The following is a 17,928-nucleotide window of genomic DNA, read 5'->3' as shown; positions in this document are numbered from 1 at the left end:
ATTAGGTCTTTCTCATTCTATCCTGCACAGTTAACCATGATTGGGTGGGTGGGGGGGGGGGGGGGTACATTATATAACCACTAAAAAGGGTGGGGTTTATGATGATAAAGACCGCAATAGTTAGCAAGACAGTCAGGAGCAACTCTTACAAAAGCGAAAATTCGAAAATTGGCTTAAGCTGACTACAACTGACAGACGATCTTATTTAGTAATCCAATGACAAAAAACTAATATGCCTGGAGTCAATTTTAAGGTTTTAATCGAAAAGAAGATCAAATACGTTAGCAGTGAAGTGAACGGTGAAAAAAATTCATAAATGCACTTATTGTTTTTTCAATAAAAGATCTTTTTGCCACCATTTGTACTTTTAGCCACAGTCAAGCATTTTGTCTCTATTTCGAACGACGCTTTGAAAAATGGGAATAACTTCTTGATGCGACAGTTTTTCCCTGACATTTTCCGACTAATTTTCTTCAAAACGGCAAAATGAGAAATTATTGATCAAAAAATTTTTATTTGATGCATATATATGATCGGATTTTTGTTTCACATTGCCATGCCGCATTAAATTGTGTTAGGTCAAGTACATCGACCAAAGCGAAAGCATTGTTTTAGAAAGCAAGAAATTAACTGATATTTGTTGGCTTTTAATTCAAACCAAATTATTACTGTCAATGAAACATCTCAAGCAATTATTTTTGTTTAGTTTCCGCTACTGATTGCAACAAAAACGGTATTCCTTATCGCACTGCGCAATAGGTTGCTAAAAACAAGCTTAGAAGAATTTTAAAACAATCTGTAATAACATTTAATTCAGATGACGGTTCACAGTTTGGAAAGAAATGTGAAAAATCCGAAAAACTACCGCAAGCAAGTAATGTGTTCTTGAATTAATATGAGTTGGAGCAATTGATTCGGTACACTAAATGTGGCAGCATTTTCTTTGAGTAGAAATTGCGCAAATAGATGGATTATAATAGCAAATTCCAATATGGGTGGAAGATTTGTCTACTTTTAAAGTGGTCATCATTTGATTTGCGCTTGTTTGTTGCCTACGCGTTTTCGAGAATTCAATTGTCTTTGGTTTATTTGACCAACCGTTTATCCAACGGTTTATTTGATCACATAAGTATATTTTTGCAGAAGGACACATGCAGTGTCATTTAAAACGAATATAACTCGGATTCTATCAACTTTAACCCCGAAGTCTGTATTGTTACTGCTACTTCAACTTCTCTTAGTGTCAAGTGTCCATTTTCACATTACGGCTGTGGAGTATGGTCCTGCATACACGTGTCCGTTTCTGTCAACTTCATCATTTCCGGCGGGCCGTGGGGAATTTTCATTGCGCGCGCTGTTGTCATCAGGATTTGAGGCCCTAAAAATAATTTTTCATTAATCAGATAAATATTCAATTTTGTCAGCTTTTGTCCTAAGTTAGGTCTTCAAATTTGCAACAAATTTGGTGCTGCATTCAGCCGGTTCTATTATTGATGGATACCATATATATTTGCTGCATTTTTTATATTTGCGGCGAGCGGCCGTGGAATGAACCGATCCAGACTCGATGTACGAAAAAATTAATAGGAGAAATCTGTTGCGGTGTTCTGTTTTTTTTTAAAAAATTTTTGTAGTTTTATTTTCACCGATCATAGCGTTTTCCTCAAGGAAAATCTTCGTTTGGAGTATGCCCACTTTTTAACCTCGCTAAGAATTGAAACTCTTATTTAACAAAATACTTTTTTAATAGATGCTGCGATAGCGAGCTGTTATTTGCCTTCTCGTGGTTCTCTTACAATTCTATGCATCGGAATTGTATCGCGGCGCTGTATGTATGGGTGGAACGTGTTTTGTTTACAAATCCAAGAGAACTGGTGCGCTGTATTCAAATGAAGAGCTGTCTTTTTACGACTCCAAGAGGCATTGATTTTCTGTTTTTTATAAGTGAGCGAGCAAAAAAAAACTGGCAATTTGTTTTGATGAACCAATTCGACGAGCAGAGAAAAGAGAGTAGTTATATTGTTCTTTTTTTTCGAAACAGCAAAAATGTGGGTGTAAAAAATTTTTGCCAAGCGAGTGAATCATATTTCTCACGTGCTGCTTTTTGAAGGGTGTTTTTGTTCGAATTGAATAAGGTTTTTTCTGATTTAAAGCAGTTTTGGTCCATTAAATTTGCCAAATTATTGGAAAATTTTAAGATTTTTTACTCAATTTCTGCGTTTTTCTATTTTTTTAATATAGAAGTTTTTTTGAACTGGTTATGGCTTGCCTCATATTGTGTAATTAATTGTATAGTCTTGATATCATTCAACTAGCAGATACTTGTTATTTTAATTGTTTTTTCAGTGAAGACATCGCGTTCTTTCGAAATTCTTCTGGCTGGTTTTTCATTGATAATTTTGTGAGTGTGTTCAAAACAGGATTTAAAAGTCAATGCTGAACGTGAAAATTAAAACTTGGGTCATGCGGCTGAACGAATTGAACAGCTGGGAGAGAAAACGAGCTTTTTATATCGATTTGCACGTTTCAGAGAGAGCGAGAAAGAAGTCGGCAAAAAATTATTTGCAAAGCGATCGAATTTTTTTGATGAGGCTCCGATTTTTCAACGTTTTTAGCGTTAAATTACTTTTTTCTTAAAGTGGGGCTCTCAATCATAATATCAACGAAACATACTTTGGGGAGGAGTTTTAGCCATCTCAATCGTATATTTGACTTTAAATACAATCTTGAGCTTTCAGAGGTTTGTTTGCGGTGTTTTTTTTTCAAGTCTATACTGCCTGAGCTACTTTTTTGTTGACTTTAGTCTTAGTATGAATTTTTTTAGATTTGTTTTCACCGATCATAGCGTTTTCCTCAAGGAAAATCTTCGTTTGGAGTATGCCCACTTTTTAACCTCGCTAAGAATTGAAACTCTTGAAATAATTTAACAAAATACTTTTTTAATAGATGCTGCGATAGCGAGCTGTTATTTGCCTTCTCGTGGTTCTCTTACAATTCTATGCATCCGAATTGTATCGCGGCGCTGTATGTATGGGTGGAACGTGTTTTGTTTACAAATCCAAGAGAACTGGTGCGCTGTATTCAAATGAAGAGCTGTCTTTTTACGACTCCAAGAGGCATTGATTTTCTGTTTTTTATAAGTGAGCGAGCAAAAAAAACTGGCAATTTGTTTTGATGAACCAATTCGACGAGCAGAGAAAAGAGAGTAGTTATATTGTTCTTTTTTTTCGAAACAGCAAAAATGTGGGTGTAAAAAATTTTTGCCAAGCGAGTGAATCATATTTCTCACGTGCTGCTTTTTGAAGGGTGTTTTTGTTCGAATTGAATAAGGTTTTTTCTGATTTAAAGCAGTTTTGGTCCATTAAACTTGCCAAATTATTGGAAAATTTTAAGATTTTTTACTCAATTTCTGCATTTTTCTATTTTTTTAATATAGAAGTTTTTTTGAACTGGTTATGGCTTGCCTCATATTGTGTAATTAATTGTATAGTCTTGATATCATTCAACTAGCAGATACTTGTTATTTTAATTGTTTTTTCAGTGAAGACATCGCGTTCTTTCGAAATTCTTCTGGCTGGTTTTTCATTGATAATTTTGTGAGTGTGTTCAAAACAGGATTTAAAAGTCAATGCTGAACGTGCAAATTAAAACTTGGGTCATGCGGCTAAACGAATTGAACAGCTGGGAGAGAAAACGAGCTTTTTATATCGATTTGCACGTTTCAGAGAGAGCGAGAAAAAAGTCGGTAAAAAATTAGTTGCAAAGCGATCGAATTTTTTTGATGAGGCTACGATTTTTCAACGTTTTTAGCGTTAAATTACTTTTTTCTTAAAGTGATGCTCTCAATCATAATATCAACGAGACATACTTTGGGGAGGAGTTTTAGCCATTTCAATCGTATATTTGACTTTAGATACAATCTTGAGCTTTCAGAGGTTTGTTTGCGGTGTTTTCTTTTTCAAGTCTATACTGCCTGAGCTACTTTTTTTTGTTGACTTTAGTCTTAGTATAAATTTTTTTAGATTTATTTTCACCAATATTAGCATTTCCCTCAAGGAAAATCTTCGTTTGGAGTATGCCCACTTTTTAACCTCGCTAAGAATTGAAACTCTTATTTAACAAAATACTTTTTTAATAGATGCTGCGATAGCGAGCTGTTATTTGCCTTCTCGTGGTTCTCTTACAATTCTATGCATCAGAATTGTATCGCGGCGCTGTATGTATGGGTGGAACGTGTTTTCTTTACAAATCCATGAGAGCTGGTGCGCTGTATTCAAATGAAGAGCTGTCTTTTTACGACTCCAAGAGGCAATATGGTTTTCTGTTTTTTATAAGTGAGCGAGAAAAATAAACTGGAAATTTGTTTCGATGAACCATTTCGACGAGCAGAGAAAAGAGAGTAGTTATATTGTTCTTTTTTTCGAAACAGCAAAAATGTGGGTGTAAAAAATTTTTGCCAAGCGAGTGAATCATATTTCTCACGTGCTGCTTTTTGAAGGGTGCTTTCGTTAGAATTGAATAAGGTTTTTTTCTGATTTAAAGCAGTTTTGGTCCATCAAACTTGCCAAATTATTGGAAAATTTTAAGATATTTTACTCAATTTCTGCATTTTTCTATTTTTTAATATAGAAGTTTTTTGAACTGGTTATGGCTTGCCTCATATTGTGTAATTAATTGTATAGTCTTGATATCATTCAACTAGCAGATACTTGTTATTTTAATTGTTTTTTCAGTGAAGACATCGCGTTCTTTCGAAATTCTTCTGGCTGGTTTTTCATTGATAATTTTGTGAGTGTGTTCAAAACAGGATTTAAAAGTCAATGCTGAACGTCAAAATTAAAACTTGGGTCATGCAGCTAAACGAATTGAACAGCTGGGAGAGAAAACGAGCTTTTTATATCGATTTGCACGTTTCAGAGAGAGCGAGAAAGAAGTCGGCAAAAAATTATTTGCAAAGCGATCGAATTCTTTTGATGAGGCTCCGATTTTTCAACGTTTTTAGCGTTAAATTACTTTTTTCTTAAAGTGGTGCTCTCAATCATAATATCAACGAAACATACTTTGGGGAGGAGTTTTAGCCATCTCAATCGTATATTTGACTTTAGATACAATCTTGAGCTTTCAGAGGTTTGTTTGCGGTGTTTTCTTTTTCAAGTCTATACTGCCTGAGCTACTTTTTTGTTGACTTTAGTCTTAGTATAAATTTTTTTAGATTTGTTTTCACCGATCATAGCGTTTTCCTCAAGGAAAATCTTCGTTTGGAGTATGCCCACTTTTTAACCTCGCTAAGAATTGAAACTCTTATTTAACAAAATACTTTTTTAATAGATGCTGCGATAGCGAGCTGTTATTTGCCTTCTCGTGGTTCTCTTACAATTCTATGCATCGGAATTGTATCGCGGCGCTGTATGTATGGGTGGAACGTGTTTTGTTTACAAATCCAAGAGACCTGGTGCGCTGTATTCAAATGAAGAGCTGTCTTTTTACGACTCCAAGAGGCAATATGGTTTTCTGTTTTTTATAAGTGAGCGAGAAAAATAAACTGGAAATTTGTTTCGATGAACCAATTCGACGAGCAGAGAAAAGAGAGTAGTTATATTGTTCTTTTTTTCGAAACAGCAAAAATGTGGGTGTAAAAAATTTTTGCCAAGCGAGTGAATCATATTTCTCACGTGCTGCTTTTTGAAGGGTGCTTCTGTTAGAATTGAATAAGGTTTTTTCTGATTTAAAGCAGTTTTGGTCCATTAAACTTGCCAAATTATTGGAAAATTTTAAGATATTTTACTCAGTTTCTGCATTTTTCTATTTTTTTAATATAGAAGTTTTTTGAACTAGTTATGGCTTGCCTCATATTGTGTAATTAATTGTATAGTCTTGATATCATTCAACTAGCAGATACTTGTTATTTTAATTGTTTTTTCAGTGAAGACATCGCGTTCTTTCGAAATTCTTCTGGCTGGTTTTTCATTGATAATTTTGTGAGTGTGTTCAAAACAGGATTTAAAAGTCAATGCTGAACGTCAAAATGAAAACTTGGGTCATGCAGCTAAACGAATTGAACAGCTGGGAGAGAAAACGAGCTTTTTATATCGATTTGCACGTTTCAGAGAGAGCGAGAAAGAAGTCGGCAAAAAATTATTTGCAAAGCGATCGAATTTTTTTTGATGAGGCTCCGATTTTTCAACGTTTTTAGCGTTAAATTACTTTTTTCTTAAAGTGGTGCTCTCAATCATAATATCAACGAAACATACTTTGGGGAGGAGTTTTAGCCATCTCAATCGTATATTTGACTTTAGATACAATCTTGAGCTTTCAGAGGTTTGTTTGCGGTGTTTTCTTTTTCAAGTCTATACTGCCTGAGCTACTTTTTTTTGTTGACTTTAGTCTTAGCATAAATTTTTGTAGATTTATTTTCACCGATCATAGCGTTTTCCTCAAGGAAAATCTTTGTTTGGAGTATGCCCACTTTTTAACCTCGCTAAGAATTGAAACTCTTATTTAACAAAATACTTTTTTAATAGATGCTGCGATAGCGAGCTGTTATTTGCCTTCTCGTGGTTCTCTTACAATTCTATGCATCGGAATTGTATCGCGGCGCTGTATGTATGGGTAGAACGTGTTTTGTTTACAAATCCAAGAGAACTGGTGCGCTGTATTCAAATGAAGAGCTGTATTTTTACGACTCCAAGAGGCATTATGGTTTTCTGTTTTTTATAAGTGAGCGAGAAAAATAAACTGGAAATTTGTTTCGATGAACCAATTCGACGAGCAGAGAAAAGAGAGTAGTTATATTGTTCTTTTTTTTCGAAACAGCAAAAATTTGGGTGTAAAAAATTTTTGCCAAGCGAGTGAATCATATTTCTCACGTGCTGCTTTTTGAAGGGTGTTTTTGTTCGAATTGAATAAGGTTTTTTCTGATGTAAAGCAGTTTTGGTCCATTAAACTTGCCAAATTATTGGAAAATTTTAAGATATTTTACTCAATTTCTGCATTTTTCTATTTTTTTAATTTAGAAGTTTTTTTGAACTGGTTATGGCTTGCCTCATATTGTGTAATTAATTGTATAGTGTTGATATCATTCAACTAGCAGATACTTGTTATTTTAATTGTTTTTTCAGTGAAGACATCGTTCTTTCGAAATTCTTCTGGCTGGTTTTTCATTGATAATTTTGTGAGTGTGTTCAAAACAGGATTTAAAAGTCAATGCTGAACGTGAAAATTAAAACTTGGGTCATGCGGCTAAACGAATTGAACAGCTGGGAGAGAAAACGAGCTTTTTATATCGATTTGCACGTTTCAGAGAGAGCGAGAAAAAAAGTCGGCAAAAAATTATTTGCGAAGCGATCGAATTTTTTTTATGAGGCTCCGATTTTTCAACGTTTTTAGCGTTAAATTACTTTTTTCTTAAAGTGGTGCTCTCAATCATAATATCAACGAAACATACTTTGGGGAGGAGTTTTAGCCATCTCAATCGTATATTTGACTTTAGATACAATCTTGAGCTTTCAGAGGTTTGTTTGCGGTATTTTCTTTTTCAAGTCTATACTGCCTGAGCTACTTTTTTGTGTTGACTTTAGTCTTAGTATAAATTTTTGTAGATTTCTTTTCACCGATCATAGCGTTTTCCTCAAGGAAAATCTTCGTTTGGAGTATGCCCACTTTTTAACCTCGCTAAGAATTGAAACTCTTATTTAACAAAATACTTTTTTAGTAGATGCTGCGATAGCGAGCTGTTAGTTGCCTTCTCGTGGTTCTCTTACAATTCTATTCATCGGAATTGTATCGCGGCGCTGTATGTATGGGTGGAACGTGTTTTGTTTACAAATCCAAGAGAACTGGTGCGCTGTATTCAAATGAAGAGCTGTCTTTATACGACTCCAAGAGGCATTATGATTTTCTGTTTTTTATAAGTGAGCGAGCAAAAAAAACTGGCAATTTGTTTTGATGAACCAATTCGACGAGCAGAGAAAAGAGAGTAGTTATTTTGTTCTTTTTTTTGAAACAGCAAAAATGTGGGTGTAAAAAATTTATGTGGGTGTAAAATTTTCGCTAAGAATTGAAACTCTTGTTTAACAAAATACTTTTTTAATAGATGCTGCGATAGCGAGCTGTTATTTGCCTTCTCGTGGTTCTCTTACAATTCTATGCATCGGAATTGTATCGCGGCGCTGTATGTATGGGTGGAACGTGTTTTGTTTACAAATCCAAGAGAACTGGTGCGCTGTATCCAAATGAAGAGCTGTCTTTTTACGACTCCAAGAGGCATTATGATTTTCTGTTTTTTATAAGTGAGCGAGCAAAAAAACTGGCAATTTGTTTTGATGAACCAATTCGACGAGAAGAGAAAAGAGAGTAGTTATTTTGCTCTTTTTTTTCGAAACAGCAAAAATGTGGATGTAAAAAATTTTTGCCAAGCGAGGGAATCATATTTCTCACGTGCTGCTTTTTGAAGGGTGTTTTCGTTCGAATTGAATAAGGTTTTTTTCTGATTTAAAGCAGTTTTGGTCCATTAAACTTGCCAAATTATTGGAAAATTTTAAGATATTTTACTCAATTTCTGCATTTTTCTATTTTTTTTAATATAGAAGTTTTTTTGAACTGGTTATGGCGTGCCTCATATTGTGTAATTAATTATATAGTCTTGATATCATTCAACTAGCAGATACTTGTTATTTTAATTGTTTTTTCAGTGAAGACATCGCGTTCTTTCGAAATTCTTCTGGCTAGTTTTTCATTGATAATTTTGTGAGTGTGTTCAAAACATGATTTAAAAGTCAATGCTGAACGTGAAAATTAAAACTTGGGTCATGCGGCTAAACGAATTGAACAGCTGGGAGAGAAAACGAGCTTTTTATATCGATTTGCACGTTTCAGAGAGAGCGAGAAAGAAGTCGGCAAAAATTTATTTGCAAAGCGATCAAATGTTTTTGATGAGGCTCCGATTTTTCAACGTTTTTAGCGTTAAATTACTTTTTTCTCAAAGTGGTGCTCTCAATCATAATATCAACGAGACATACTTTGGGGAGGAGTTTTAGCCATCTCAATCGTATATTTGACTTTAGATACAATCTTGAGCTTTCAGAGGTTTGTTTGCGGTGTTTTCTTTTTCAAGTCTATACTGCCTGAGCTACTTTTTTTGTTGACTTTAGTCTTAGTATAAATTTTTGTAGATTTATTTTCACCGATCATAGCGTTTTCCTCAAGGAAAATCTTCGTTTGGAGTGTGACCACTTTTTAACCTCGCTAAGAATTGAAACTCTTATTTAACAAAATACTTTTTTAATAGATGCTGCGATAGCGAGCTGTTATTTGCCTTCTCGTGGTTCTCTTACAATTCTATGCATCGGAATTGTATCGCGGCGCTGTGTGTATGGGTGGAACGTGTTTTGTTTACAAATCCAACAGAACTGGTGCGCTGTATTCAAATAAAGAGCTGTCTTTTTACGACTCCAAGAGGCATGATGATTTTCTGTTTTTTTATAAGTGAGCGAGCAAAAAAAAACTGGCAATTTGTTTTGATGAACCAATTCGACGAGCAGAGAAAAGAGAGTAGTTATATTGTTCTTTTTTTTCGAAACAGCAAAAATGTGGGTGTAAAAAATTTTTGCCAAGCGAGTGAATCATATTTCTCACGTGCTGCTTTTTGAAGGGTGTTTTTGTTCGAATTGAATAAGGTTTTTTCTGATTTAAAGCAGTTTTGGTCCATTAAATTTGCCAAATTATTGGAAAATTTTAAGATTTTTTACTCAATTTCTGCGTTTTTCTATTTTTTTAATATAGAAGTTTTTTTGAACTGGTTATGGCTTGCCTCATATTGTGTAATTAATTGTATAGTCTTGATATCATTCAACTAGCAGATACTTGTTATTTTAATTGTTTTTTCAGTGAAGACATCGCGTTCTTTCGAAATTCTTCTGGCTGGTTTTTCATTGATAATTTTGTGAGTGTGTTCAAAACAGGATTTAAAAGTCAATGCTGAACGTGAAAATTAAAACTTGGGTCATGCGGCTGAACGAATTGAACAGCTGGGAGAGAAAACGAGCTTTTTATATCGATTTGCACGTTTCAGAGAGAGCGAGAAAGAAGTCGGCAAAAATTTATTTGCAAAGCGATCAAATGTTTTTGATGAGGCTCCGATTTTTCAACGTTTTTAGCGTTAAATTACTTTTTTCTCAAAGTGGTGCTCTCAATCATAATATCAACGAGACATACTTTGGGGAGGAGTTTTAGCCATCTCAATCGTATATTTGACTTTAGATACAATCTTGAGCTTTCAGAGGTTTGTTTGCGGTGTTTTCTTTTTCAAGTCTATACTGCCTGAGCTACTTTTTTTGTTGACTTTAGTCTTAGTATAAATTTTTGTAGATTTATTTTCACCGATCATAGCGTTTTCCTCAAGGAAAATCTTCGTTTGGAGTGTGACCACTTTTTAACCTCGCTAAGAATTGAAACTCTTATTTAACAAAATACTTTTTTAATAGATGCTGCGATAGCGAGCTGTTATTTGCCTTTTCGTGGTTCTCTTACAATTCTATGCATCGGAATTGTATCGCGGCGCTGTGTGTATGGGTGGAACGTGTTTTGTTTACAAATCCAACAGAACTGGTGCGCTGTATTCAAATAAAGAGCTGTCTTTTTACGACTCCAAGAGGCATGATGATTTTCTGTTTTTTATAAGTGAGCGAGCAAAAAAAACTGGCAATTTGTTTTGATGAACCAATTCGACGAGCAGAGAAAAGAAAGTAGTTATATTGTTCTTTTTTTTCGAAACAGAAAAAATGTGGGTGTAAAATTTTTGCCAAGCGAGTGAATCTTATTTCTCACGTGCTGCTTTTTGAAGGGTGTTTTTTTTCGAATTGAATAAGGTTTTTTTCTGATTTAAAGCAGTTTTGGTCCATTAAACTTGCCAAATTATTGGAAAATTTTAAGATATTTTACTCAATTTCTGCATTTTTCTATTTTTTTAATATAGAAGTTTTTTTGAACTGGTTATGGCTTGCCTCATTGTGTAATTAATTGTATAGTCTTGATATCATTCAACTAGCAGATACTTGTTATTTTAATTGTTTTTTCAGTGAAGACATCGCGTTCTTTCGAAATTCTTCTGGCTGGTTTTTCATTGATAATTTTGTGAGTGTGTTCAAAACAGGATTTAAAAGTCAATGCTGAACGTGAAAATTAAAACTTGGGTCATGCGGCTAAACGAATTGAACAGCTGGGAGAGAAAACGGGCTTTTTATATCGATTTGCACGTTTCAGAGAGAGCGAGAAAGAAGTCGGCAAAAATTTATTTGCAAAGCGATCAAATTTTTTTGATCAGGCTCCGATTTTTCAACGTTTTTAGCGTTAAATTACTTTTTTCTCAAAGTGGTGCTCTCAATCATAATATCAACGAGACATACTTTGGGGAGGAGTTTTAGCCATCTCAATCGTATATTTGACTTTAGATACAATCTTGAGCTTTCAGAGGTTTGTTTGCGGTGTTTTCTTTTTCAAGTCTATACTGCCTGAGCTACTTTTTTTGTTGACTTTAGTCTTAGTATAAATTTTTTTAGATTTGTTTTCACCGATCCTAGCGTTTTCCTCAAGGAAAATCTTCGTTTGGAGTGTGACCACTTTTTAACCTCGCTAAGAATTGAAACTCTTATTTAAAAAAATACTTTTTTAATAGATGCTGCGATAGCGAGCTGTTATTTGCCTTCTCGTGGTTCTCTTACAATTCTATGCATCGGAATTGTATCGCGGCGCTGTGTGTATGGGTGGAACGTGTTTTGTTTACAAATCCAACAGAACTGGTGCGCTGTATTCAAATAAAGAGCTGTCTTTTTACGACTCCAAGAGGCATGATGATTTTCTGTTTTTTATAAGTGAGCGAGCAAAAAAAAACTGGCAATTTGTTTTGATGAACCAATTCGACGAGCAGAGAAAAGAAAGTAGTTATATTGTTCTTTTTTTTCGAAACAGAAAAAATGTGGGTGTAAAATTTTTGCCAAGCGAGTGAATCTTATTTCTCACGTGCTGCTTTTTGAAGGGTGTTTTTTTTCGAATTGAATAAGGTTTTTTTCTGATTTAAAGCAGTTTTGGTCCATTAAACTTGCCAAATTATTGGAAAATTTTAAGATATTTTACTCAATTTCTGCATTTTTCTATTTTTTTAATATAGAAGTTTTTTTGAACTGGTTATGGCTTGCCTCATTGTGTAATTAATTGTATAGTCTTGATATCATTCAACTAGCAGATACTTGTTATTTTAATTGTTTTTTCAGTGAAGACATCGCGTTCTTTCGAAATTCTTCTGGCTGGTTTTTCATTGATAATTTTGTGAGTGTGTTCAAAACAGGATTTAAAAGTCAATGCTGAACGTGAAAATTAAAACTTGGGTCATGCGGCTAAACGAATTGAACAGCTGGGAGAGAAAACGGGCTTTTTATATCGATTTGCACGTTTCAGAGAGAGCGAGAAAGAAGTCGGCAAAAATTTATTTGCAAAGCGATCAAATTTTTTTGATCAGGCTCCGATTTTTCAACGTTTTTAGCGTTAAATTACTTTTTTCTCAAAGTGGTGCTCTCAATCATAATATCAACGAGACATACTTTGGGGAGGAGTTTTAGCCATCTCAATCGTATATTTGACTTTAGATACAATCTTGAGCTTTCAGAGGTTTGTTTGCGGTGTTTTCTTTTTCAAGTCTATACTGCCTGAGCTACTTTTTTTGTTGACTTTAGTCTTAGTATAAATTTTTTTAGATTTGTTTTCACCGATCCTAGCGTTTTCCTCAAGGAAAATCTTCGTTTGGAGTATGCCCACTTTTTAACCTCGCTAAGAATTGAAACTCTTGTTTAACAAAATACTTTTTTAATAGATGCTGCGATAGCGAGCTGTTATTTGCCTTCTCGTGGTTCTCTTACAATTCTATGCATCGGAATTGTATCGCGGCGCTGTATGTATGGGTGGAACGTGTTTTGTTTACAAATCCAAGAGAACTGGTGCGCTGTATCCAAATGAAGAGCTGTCTTTTTACGACTCCAAGAGGCATTATGATTTTCTGTTTTTTATAAGTGAGCGAGCAAAAAAAACTGGCAATTTGTTTTGATGAACCAATTCGACGAGCAGAGAAAAGAGAGTAGTTATTTTGTTCTTTTTTTTCGAAACAGAAAAAATGTGGGTGTAATATTTTTGCCAAGCGAGTGAATCTTATTTCTCACGTGCTGCTTTTTGAAGGGTGTTTTTTTTTCGAATTGAATAAGGTTTTTTTCTGATTTAAAGCAGTTTTGGTCCATTAAACTTGCCAAATTATCGGAAAATTTTAAGATATTTTACTCAATTTCTGCATTTTTCTATTTTTTTAATATAGAAGTTTTTTTGAACTGGTTATGGCTTGCCTCATTGTGTAATTAATTGTATAGTCTTGATATCATTCAACTAGCAGATACTTGTTATTTTAATTGTTTTTTCCGTGAAGACATCGCGTTCTTTCGAAATTCTTCTGGCTGGTTTTTCATTGATAATTTTGTGAGTGTGTTCAAAACAGGATTTAAAAGTCAATGCTGAACGTGAAAATTAAAACTTGGGTCATGCGGCTAAACGAATTGAACAGCTGGGAGAGAAAACGAGCTTTTTATATCGATTTGCACGTTTCAGAGAGAGCGAGAAAGAAGTCGGCAAAAATTTATTTGCAAAGCGATCGAATTTTTTTGATGAGGCTCCGATTTTTCAACGTTTTTAGCGTTAAATTACTTTTTTCTTAAAGTGGTGCTCTCAATCATAATATCAACGAGACATACTTTGGGGAGGAGTTTTAGCCATCTCAATCGTATATTTGACTATAGATACAATCTTGAGCTTTCAGAGGTTTGTTTGCGGTGTTTTCTTTTTCAAGTCTATACTGCCTGAGCTACTTTTTTTGTTGACTTTAGTCTTAGTATAAATTTTTGTAGATTTATTTTCACCGATCATAGCGTTTTCCTCAAGGAAAATCTTCGTTTGGAGTGTGACCACTTTTTAACCTCGCTAAGAATTGAAACTCTTATTTAACAAAATACTTTTTTAATAGATGCTGCGATAGCGAGCTGTTATTTGCCTTCTCGTGGTTCTCTTACAATTCTATGCATCGGAATTGTATCGCGGCGCTGTGTGTATGGGTGGAACGTGTTTTGTTTACAAATCCAACAGAACTGGTGCGCTGTATTCAAATAAAGAGCTGTCTTTTTACGACTCCAAGAGGCATGATGATTTTCTGTTTTTTTATAAGTGAGCGAGCAAAAAAAAACTGGCAATTTGTTTTGATGAACCAATTCGACGAGCAGAGAAAAGAGAGTAGTTATATTGTTCTTTTTTTTCGAAACAGCAAAAATGTGGGTGTAAAAAATTTTTGCCAAGCGAGTGAATCATATTTCTCACGTGCTGCTTTTTGAAGGGTGTTTTTGTTCGAATTGAATAAGGTTTTTTCTGATTTAAAGCAGTTTTGGTCCATTAAATTTGCCAAATTATTGGAAAATTTTAAGATTTTTTACTCAATTTCTGCGTTTTTCTATTTTTTTAATATAGAAGTTTTTTTGAACTGGTTATGGCTTGCCTCATATTGTGTAATTAATTGTATAGTCTTGATATCATTCAACTAGCAGATACTTGTTATTTTAATTGTTTTTTCAGTGAAGACATCGCGTTCTTTCGAAATTCTTCTGGCTGGTTTTTCATTGATAATTTTGTGAGTGTGTTCAAAACAGGATTTAAAAGTCAATGCTGAACGTGAAAATTAAAACTTGGGTCATGCGGCTGAACGAATTGAACAGCTGGGAGAGAAAACGAGCTTTTTATATCGATTTGCACGTTTCAGAGAGAGCGAGAAAGAAGTCGGCAAAAATTTATTTGCAAAGCGATCAAATGTTTTTGATGAGGCTCCGATTTTTCAACGTTTTTAGCGTTAAATTACTTTTTTCTCAAAGTGGTGCTCTCAATCATAATATCAACGAGACATACTTTGGGGAGGAGTTTTAGCCATCTCAATCGTATATTTGACTTTAGATACAATCTTGAGCTTTCAGAGGTTTGTTTGCGGTGTTTTCTTTTTCAAGTCTATACTGCCTGAGCTACTTTTTTTGTTGACTTTAGTCTTAGTATAAATTTTTGTAGATTTATTTTCACCGATCATAGCGTTTTCCTCAAGGAAAATCTTCGTTTGGAGTGTGACCACTTTTTAACCTCGCTAAGAATTGAAACTCTTATTTAACAAAATACTTTTTTAATAGATGCTGCGATAGCGAGCTGTTATTTGCCTTCTCGTGGTTCTCTTACAATTCTATGCATCGGAATTGTATCGCGGCGCTGTGTGTATGGGTGGAACGTGTTTTGTTTACAAATCCAAGAGAACTGGTGCGCTGTATTCAAATAAAGAGCTGTCTTTTTACGACTCCAAGAGGCATGATGATTTTCTGTTTTTTTATAAGTGAGCGAGCAAAAAAAAACTGGCAATTTGTTTTGATGAACCAATTCGACGAGCAGAGAAAAGAGAGTAGTTATATTGTTCTTTTTTTTCGAAACAGCAAAAATGTGGGTGTAAAAAATTTTTGCCAAGCGAGTGAATCATATTTCTCACGTGCTGCTTTTTGAAGGGTGTTTTTGTTCGAATTGAATAAGGTTTTTTCTGATTTAAAGCAGTTTTGGTCCATTAAATTTGCCAAATTATTGGAAAATTTTAAGATTTTTTACTCAATTTCTGCGTTTTTCTATTTTTTTAATATAGAAGTTTTTTTGAACTGGTTATGGCTTGCCTCATATTGTGTAATTAATTGTATAGTCTTGATATCATTCAACTAGCAGATACTTGTTATTTTAATTGTTTTTTCAGTGAAGACATCGCGTTCTTTCGAAATTCTTCTGGCTGGTTTTTCATTGATAATTTTGTGAGTGTGTTCAAAACAGGATTTAAAAGTCAATGCTGAACGTGAAAATTAAAACTTGGGTCATGCGGCTGAACGAATTGAACAGCTGGGAGAGAAAACGAGCTTTTTATATCGATTTGCACGTTTCAGAGAGAGCGAGAAAGAAGTCGGCAAAAATTTATTTGCAAAGCGATCAAATGTTTTTGATGAGGCTCCGATTTTTCAACGTTTTTAGCGTTAAATTACTTTTTTCTCAAAGTGGTGCTCTCAATCATAATATCAACGAGACATACTTTGGGGAGGAGTTTTAGCCATCTCAATCGTATATTTGACTTTAGATACAATCTTGAGCTTTCAGAGGTTTGTTTGCGGTGTTTTCTTTTTCAAGTCTATACTGCCTGAGCTACTTTTTTTGTTGACTTTAGTCTTAGTATAAATTTTTGTAGATTTATTTTCACCGATCATAGCGTTTTCCTCAAGGAAAATCTTCGTTTGGAGTGTGACCACTTTTTAACCTCGCTAAGAATTGAAACTCTTATTTAACAAAATACTTTTTTAATAGATGCTGCGATAGCGAGCTGTTATTTGCCTTCTCGTGGTTCTCTTACAATTCTATGCATCGGAATTGTATCGCGGCGCTGTGTGTATGGGTGGAACGTGTTTTGTTTACAAATCCAACAGAACTGGTGCGCTGTATTCAAATAAAGAGCTGTCTTTTTACGACTCCAAGAGGCATGATGATTTTCTGTTTTTTATAAGTGAGCGAGCAAAAAAAAACTGGCAATTTGTTTTGATGAACCAATTCGACGAGCAGAGAAAAGAAAGTAGTTATATTGTTCTTTTTTTTCGAAACAGAAAAAATGTGGGTGTAAAATTTTTGCCAAGCGAGTGAATCTTATTTCTCACGTGCTGCTTTTTGAAGGGTGTTTTTTTTCGAATTGAATAAGGTTTTTTTCTGATTTAAAGCAGTTTTGGTCCATTAAACTTGCCAAATTATTGGAAAATTTTAAGATATTTTACTCAATTTCTGCATTTTTCTATTTTTTTAATATAGAAGTTTTTTTGAACTGGTTATGGCTTGCCTCATTGTGTAATTAATTGTATAGTCTTGATATCATTCAACTAGCAGATACTTGTTATTTTAATTGTTTTTTCAGTGAAGACATCGCGTTCTTTCGAAATTCTTCTGGCTGGTTTTTCATTGATAATTTTGTGAGTGTGTTCAAAACAGGATTTAAAAGTCAATGCTGAACGTGAAAATTAAAACTTGGGTCATGCGGCTAAACGAATTGAACAGCTGGGAGAGAAAACGGGCTTTTTATATCGATTTGCACGTTTCAGAGAGAGCGAGAAAGAAGTCGGCAAAAATTTATTTGCAAAGCGATCAAATTTTTTTGATGAGGCTCCGATTTTTCAACGTTTTTAGCGTTAAATTACTTTTTTCTCAAAGTGGTGCTCTCAATCATAATATCAACGAGACATACTTTGGGGAGGAGTTTTAGCCATCTCAATCGTATATTTGACTTTAGATACAATCTTGAGCTTTCAGAGGTTTGTTTGCGGTGTTTTCTTTTTCAAGTCTATACTGCCTGAGCTACTTTTTTTGTTGACTTTAGTCTTAGTATAAATTTTTTTAGATTTGTTTTCACCGATCCTAGCGTTTTCCTCAAGGAAAATCTTCGTTTGGAGTATGCCCACTTTTTAACCTCGCTAAGAATTGAAACTCTTGTTTAACAAAATACTTTTTTAATAGATGCTGCGATAGCGAGCTGTTATTTGCCTTCTCGTGGTTCTCTTACAATTCTATGCATCGGAATTGTATCGCGGCGCTGTATGTATGGGTGGAACGTGTTTTGTTTACAAATCCAAGAGAACTGGTGCGCTGTATCCAAATGAAGAGCTGTCTTTTTACGACTCCAAGAGGCATGATGATTTTCTGTTTTTTATAAGTGAGCGAGCAAAAAAAAACTGGCAATTTGTTTTGATGAACCAATTCGACGAGCAGAGAAAAGAAAGTAGTTATATTGTTCTTTTTTTTCGAAACAGA

At 34.3% G+C, this 17,928-nt stretch overlaps 1 protein-coding gene across 1 annotated transcript in view; it reads right to left on the bottom strand.

Annotated features, from left to right (window-relative positions):
* Positions 1-489: 489 nt before the first annotated feature.
* LOC142335389 (uncharacterized) overlaps positions 490-17,928 on the bottom strand; it is a 65,199-nt gene continuing 47,760 nt past the window's right edge. The window contains exon 7 of the mRNA XM_075383853.1: positions 490-1,378. Coding sequence (XP_075239968.1) covers positions 1,258-1,378 — 121 coding nt within the window. The 3' untranslated portion in view covers positions 490-1,257. The remainder of the gene's footprint in view (positions 1,379-17,928) is intronic.

Source organism: Convolutriloba macropyga, chromosome 2 (assembly GCF_964194025.1).
Source record: "Convolutriloba macropyga chromosome 2, txConMacr16.3, whole genome shotgun sequence".
Taxonomy (NCBI): domain Eukaryota; kingdom Metazoa; phylum Xenacoelomorpha; order Acoela; family Convolutidae; genus Convolutriloba; species Convolutriloba macropyga.
This window is presented reverse-complemented; position numbering and strand designations above follow the sequence as displayed.